At 47.5% G+C, this 6,505-nt stretch overlaps 1 protein-coding gene across 7 annotated transcripts; it reads left to right on the top strand.

Moving 5' to 3' along the window:
• Positions 1–372: 372 nt before the first annotated feature.
• LOC125551470 (magnesium/proton exchanger 1) lies at positions 373–6,239 on the top strand. 7 transcript variants are annotated; one of them, XM_048714725.1, is made up of 10 exons: positions 381–601; positions 776–856; positions 1,423–1,823; positions 1,904–2,079; positions 2,165–2,283; positions 2,404–2,552; positions 4,498–4,622; positions 5,154–5,370; positions 5,463–5,592; positions 5,702–6,239. In XM_048714725.1, the coding sequence occupies exons 3-10, from the start codon at positions 1,463–1,465 to the stop codon at positions 5,997–5,999; spliced, it is 1,575 nt and encodes a 524-aa protein (XP_048570682.1). In that variant the 5' UTR covers positions 381–601; positions 776–856; positions 1,423–1,462; the 3' UTR covers positions 6,000–6,239. The 7 variants fall into 7 exon arrangements, with proteins under 7 accessions (XP_048570688.1, XP_048570682.1, XP_048570684.1 ...); XM_048714727.1 differs by having other exon boundaries at positions 1,420–1,823; XM_048714728.1 differs by having other exon boundaries at positions 385–601; positions 757–856.
• Positions 6,240–6,505: the final 266 nt, after the last annotated feature.

The following is a 6,505-nucleotide window of genomic DNA, read 5'->3' as shown; positions in this document are numbered from 1 at the left end:
TCCCTGGGCGGCGGCGAGGGGGAAGGGCAGAGGAGGGAGGGTCAGAGGCGCGGCGTTTAGGGTTCCCCGGTCGCTCGCGAGAGCGACACGGCATGGGAGAACAAAAAGAAACTAACTTAGCCCATATATGAGTTGGATATAAGGTTGCGCGGGCGTATCGGGACCATGCGCCATGTAGGTGCAGCCTATCCCGGACTTTATTTTTTATAATTTTTTTAGTCTTCATTCCACCAATCACAACATGTGTTCAAATAATTTTTTGTCTCTTCATTTCACCAATCACACCCATCTATCCAAACAATTTTTAATTAAAAAGACATGACTTTGTGGGCAACGACACATCATGGTTGTACTATATGCTCTTCTTGCAAGGCTCCCAAGGAGGACCTAGCGTAGCTAGGCCTTTTTTTTGCTTTGCTCACCACCAACCAGAAGATCAACTTAAAAGAAAACCAAAAGAAAAGATTTGGGGAACAAATCCCCAGATTCGGAAACAGAGGAAGACGAATCAATCGGAGAGGAGTGGCATGCACACACGTCACCGCCTCGGGGAGCCCACATCGCCGCTGCTTCTCCAGCTACATCTTCTTCCTCACCCCCGGTAACCCACGCACGCCCGTCCTTCTCCCCCTCTCCTCGGAGCACCTTCGCTTTCCCATTATCGGGGAACATTCTTCTCTCTCTCTCTCTCTCTCTCTCTCTCTCTTCCAAGAAGTCGGGGAGGATCTCATCTCCCCCCTTTGACCTATGAATTAGTTAGTTTCGTCTTGCCCAGATCCTGGTGGAGCGGCAAGCCTGCAGCAATCCGTGGGCAAACATGAGTGGGTTGAAAAAGAAGTTATCTTCTCTTTAGCAAGTGAGTGGCTCAAGACTGTTGATTTTTTCTAGTACTGTATTGGGATTTAGTCCTGTTAATTAATTCGCATAGTTTGCACTAGTGATTTTTTTTTTTTTGAGTTGAAGCACTAGTGATATTCTGGTTGGGACTTGAGAGCAAACACCTTTATTGCACAAGTATATTCTGACTGCGCCATGGGTCCTGAACTCCTGATACTGCCAAAGGAAGCTCCTTTCTGTTCTTGTTGCTATCTTTTCCCTAAACAACCTGTAAATACTATCTGGAAGAACAACTGAGTTTCCATGTGGTTAGGAAGTGCTAATTTTGCTTCAGAAGGTCCAAGAACTGTTTGGTAGCTTGCCAGATCACTCGTGTGTGCATAGGCTTTCCATCAAAAGACTCTTGATGTTGTTAAGTTTGTTGTCGACCCACTTAGCTACGTCCTTAAGTTCGTTATGTATGTGGGCGTCGGTTATAAATACAATACCATGTTCGTCATTGCTTATCTTCTGCTTCCTGAGCTGAGCATTATATTGCTTCATGTTAGTAGTAGTACCTGATGAAATATGCATTGGTTGTAGCAGGAACCAGAACTAAATCATATAGTCTTATGGCACGCGTCTGATGGCCAACACTACAATGGGAAGTACCACTCGATCATGCGATGCGTACCTGCTGTTCAATGGCGAAACACTGCTTCCAAATGGTGTTCGTGCTTTCCTTTGTACTGTTGCCCTAGCGTACTGTTTTATTGGTTTATCCGCGATCACTGCCCGGTTCTTCAAGTCGATGGAGAGCATCACAAACCACTCTCGGGAGGTAGTTACAATTGATACAGAAACAAATACGCCTATCGTGAAGCATGAGAAGGTTTGGAACTACACTATAGCGGACATTGCTCTGCTTGCTTTTGGTACCAGCTTTCCCCAGATCTCCCTCGCAACAATCGATGCAATCCGTAATCTCGGTCAACTGACAGCAGGAGGTATAGTTAACTGATTGACGTAAATATTTTTACACAAATCTTATTTAATTGTATCTAATTTGGTAGTACTTCTGTTGCAGGTTTAGGTCCAGGTACACTTGTGGGTTCTGCTGCGTTCGATCTGTTCCCGATCCATGCTGTCTGTGTGGTTATGCCAAGGGCAGGCTCTATGAAAAAGATTTCCGATTTAGGTGTTTGGTTAGTTGAGCTGTTTTGGTCATTCTGGGCATACATCTGGCTGTATATTATTTTAGAGGTAAAGTCATATTCTCTTGTAGTGCTATCTAACTGTAATTACTGAGTACAGTTGGTAATAATGAACACTTTGCACTTATGTGTAGGTGTGGACACCTAATGTGATCACCCTCTGGGAGGCCCTGCTAACAGTTTTGCAGTATGGATTACTTCTGGTTCATGCGTATGCGCAGGATAAGCGGTGGCCATATGTGTCAATCCCTTTGTATGGTTCTAGTCCTCAAGATATTTCTCTTACCTAAATTGCATGTCACCAATTGGTCATTGAGAAATTAATTATGCATTTATTTTTTCTGATGTTTGCAATTTGATGTGTTGCAATCAGGGTCAGAGGTGAGAGACCTGAAGATTGGGTTCCAGCAGAAGATACTTCACTTCACCATGACAAAAATTGTGATGAAAATAGTGACATACTACCCAGCGAGAATGATGATGTTGTGGATATATTCTCCTTTCATTCTTACAGCAATGCAGGTAAACAGTTTCTGAACGTTGGGTACTGTTTCCTCTAATGAACCTATATTCTTTGTATGTAACCAGAAGAGCCAGAGTTTATACACATTCACATGTGTAGTCCAATAAATGATTAAGTGCCTATCACTAGTTAACTTATCCAGTCTCCATCAGATTTCCTATTTCTGTTTGAAACTACATGGGAGTTAATTTGTGAATTACAACTCTAGCACTCATGTGACATTTTGCAATTACACTAATTTGTCTGTACTACAAAATACATTTGTTCTTCACGGGGATGTTTGATGGTACTTGTAGTTTATGCAGATTAACTATCCATTAATATACCGAAAAAGGCTACTGCCCCGCTGTATATATAAAGCAAAGGTCAACATCACCTGGTACAAATGCACGCCGCCACCACACACACCCAAGGCAGGATACATAGGCGCTGAGCACAGCAACACCACCCCTAGCACTACCACCACGAAGAGATGAAGCCGCATACGACGAACCGTGGACTCCAAGGCAGCGCCTTCAGGAAGGATATGGCACCGGAGCGCCGCCATCGCCCGATCCGAGGATCAGAGTTTCCCCTGGAGCCGCACGACGGGCAGTGAGAGCCGCGACGACGCCTTCAAGAAGGGAACGAGCTTTGCGTCGCCGGTCCGTCCAAAGATACAGGTTTTCACCCCGGCCAACACTTATGAACGCAACACCCCGGCTACCACGCCACCCACACGGCCATGGCCATCGGGCAGCACCAAGCCACGGGATCTGCCCAAGAGCACCGCGCTGCCACCGCCCTGGCATCCAAGACCTTCACACCACCTCACTCGAGACCCGCCGCTACCACAACCAAAGAGACTGGCGGAAAGGTCCCTCCTTTCGCACCCCTGGGCGACCCCCAGCGTCGAGACCCAATAGGCCGACCAGCACTGGCATCCATTGACCCGTCCTGCAGCCCCGAGCGCAAGACGAGCTCGGTCCTGCAGCACCGTGAGGGGGACGATGTCAGTCCTGCTGCACCGTGCGCGAGACGAGCTCGGTCCTGCTGCACCGGGCGCGAGACAAGCAATGGACCGCAGCTGGGAGAGGGCCAGCCCTTCGATGGAAGTAGCGCCCGGGCGACGAGGAGATGGGGCGAAGGTCGAAACGGTCCGATCACAGACGAGCCAACGCCGGAGAAGTCGGCCGCCGCTGCAGGCAGATCCGCCGAGTCACCGTGAAGCCGCCACGATACCGGGAAGCCACCATGCGCCGGACCTCCCCACGCCGCCCACGGCCGGAGCAACGGCCACACCCAACCGCTACCCTACCCGCGTCGCCCGGCGAGCTCCAAGCGCCGGAGCCGCCGGGCACGCACCACCAGATCGGCCCCGCGCCATCACCGGGCCGGCGGATCGGAACCAGCCCCCAGCAGCCGGCCGCACCACCCGGACCTGTGCGCACCACCAATACCATCCGGGAGGACGGATCCATGCCGCCCTCGCCCGCGCCTCGACGGAAGAAGCCCGACGGATCTGGCCGAAGCCCAGCCGCCGCCACCGCCACCGCCAGCCACCGCGCCGCCTGATGCCCAGCTACGCCCGCCACCGCAGCAGCGCGCCGCCACGCTGCGTCGCCAGCGCCGCGTCCCAGCTGGAAGGAGCAGCCCCGCGCCGGCCCCCTCCTGCGAGGAATCAAAAATGCCCTGCCGCCGCCGCCGCCTGGCGGGCTTTGCCCGGCCGAGCCCTGTGGCGGCGGCGGGGGAGGGGGAAGGAGAGCTGGGGGACCCTGGTGGCGGCGGGCTAGGGTTTCCTCCCGGCCGCCGCGCAGGGGCGACATGGGATGGAGGGGAGGGAGATACTTGCCTCTCTGGCTTCTTTTCTTGAATCCATCCATTAATATTTCTCCGCTGTTCATGGCTAAAAATGTTTTGTTAAACAACTCAAAAGTAATTCTTTGTATGGTTGGACACCCGCAGGGTATCATCATGTTCCGGAAAAGGATATAGAAGAGTCGTCCAAAACAATGCTTGTAGTAAAGAACACACAAGAGGATACTTACTGGCTTTCCGTTTGGCGGCAACAATTTGTGGATGCTGTAATGGTAATTTAATTTACAGTTATTTTGTATCCCATAGTTTCAAGTTTGTTGATGCTGCTCCTTGTTTACATTTACCTTGTATCTCGTGTCAAAATACTTATTTTGGTTATTATATTAATGTAGCTGAACTTGTCCTATTTATTTGTCTGTCCAATGAGCGCATGACAAGCATGTGAAGCATGTTCTAGACTTTTGGCTGCCTACAATTGATAAGTTTACTGCTAGGTACCTATCCAGTGGAACTATACATACATAAAGTGCTTGGCAAAACTTACACTGTTCAGAGAACTTTATCAATTACTTATCATGCTGAAATTGATTGCGCGTACACCTCCTGCATCCTCTGCTATTTCCGGTGTACCAATATGGGTTATCTTTATTTTAATAGTTTCCAATATGTGTGCTTTGACACACCTAGAACGTACTTATTGTTTCAGTCATCAGAGTATACACTGAAAGCTGACTTAAAACAGAAGAAGTACGTTTTCTGTCTCAGAACTTCTAGAATATTAAGTGATTTGTTAATATATGCAGCTGGAGAGTCCCGAGCTAAAGAAAATGGATTCTGTCTGCCTGAGATTTATCTTAATATGTTGGAACTCAATCATCGCACCTTGGAAATTGTTGTTTGCTCTTGTGCCCCCGTATCAAATCGCACATGGATGGATTGCTTTTATTTTCTCTCTGATCTTCATAAGTGGTATTGCCTATGGGGTCACCAAGATTACAGACCAGATAAGCTGTGTCACAGGTTGTAACCTGCTCTTGCATATGTCTGATTTTCATCTGCTCACCTAGATGTAACTGCCTGTATGCTGATGGAAAATCTACCTTTCTGTGTAGGACTAAACCCATATGTTATAGCATTCACAGCGCTGGCTGCTGGAACCTCATGGCCGGATCTAGTCGCTAGCAAGATTGCTGCCGAGCGTCAAGTTACTGCAGACTCTGCAATTGCCAACATCACTTGCAGGTTCGTTTGTACACACATCCTCTTGAACCAGTTCGAGGCATGAAGTTTTTTATTGTTGTTAATTCCTCAGGCTGGAGCGGAGTGGGACTGATTAGTTTCTTTGCTGCAGCAATTCAGTGAACATATACGTTGGCATTGGTGTTCCGTGGTCGATCAACACAGTGTACAATTTCTTTGCCTACCAGGAACCACTGTACATAGACAATGCTGCTGGTCTCAGCTTCTCACTTATGGTCTTCTTCGCAACATCTTTTGGTTGTATCACAGTTTTGGTTCTCCGCCGCATAGTATTTGGTGCTGAGCTTGGGGGCCCTAGGCTGTGGGCTTGGGCAACATCGGCTTATTTCATGGTCCTTTGGGTTGTTTTTGTTCTACTTTCTTCTTTAAGAGTTTCTGGGGTAATATAGACTTTTATAGGAGCAAAATATGGTTCTGCCTGGTAAAAAATGGTTAAAATATTAATTCCCATTTCATATGCTCTGGGTATTTATTCAAGACACATGGCCAACCAAAGTTAGTCGTTTGATTAGGTATTGTAGATACATACTCTATTATTCATTCAAGCCGAACATCTCATGTGCTCTATTCATATGATGGGTGCATGTTTTTCAATAGTAAAAGGAGTACAGTACTCCTTGTAAATGTTATCTCTTTTGATTCTAGACCGGATGACATCTTGAAACAATATTAAATGCAATTAATCTTACAAATATAATTAATTGAACAATAATCTTCGTCATGGATTGCTCTCTCTCTCTCTCTAATTAATTGAACAATAATATTCATCATGGATTGCTCTCTCTCTCTAATTAATTGAACAATAATATTCATCATGGATTGCGCTCTCTCTCTCTCTCTCTAAACCTATCTGCATATCAAACATATAAATCCCGCTGTGCTACCCGCTCACCTG

Source organism: Triticum urartu, chromosome 4 (assembly GCF_003073215.2).
Source record: "Triticum urartu cultivar G1812 chromosome 4, Tu2.1, whole genome shotgun sequence".
Taxonomy (NCBI): domain Eukaryota; kingdom Viridiplantae; phylum Streptophyta; class Magnoliopsida; order Poales; family Poaceae; genus Triticum; species Triticum urartu.
The sequence above is the reverse complement of the archived record's forward strand: the minus strand, read 5'-3'. Positions and strand labels throughout refer to the sequence as shown.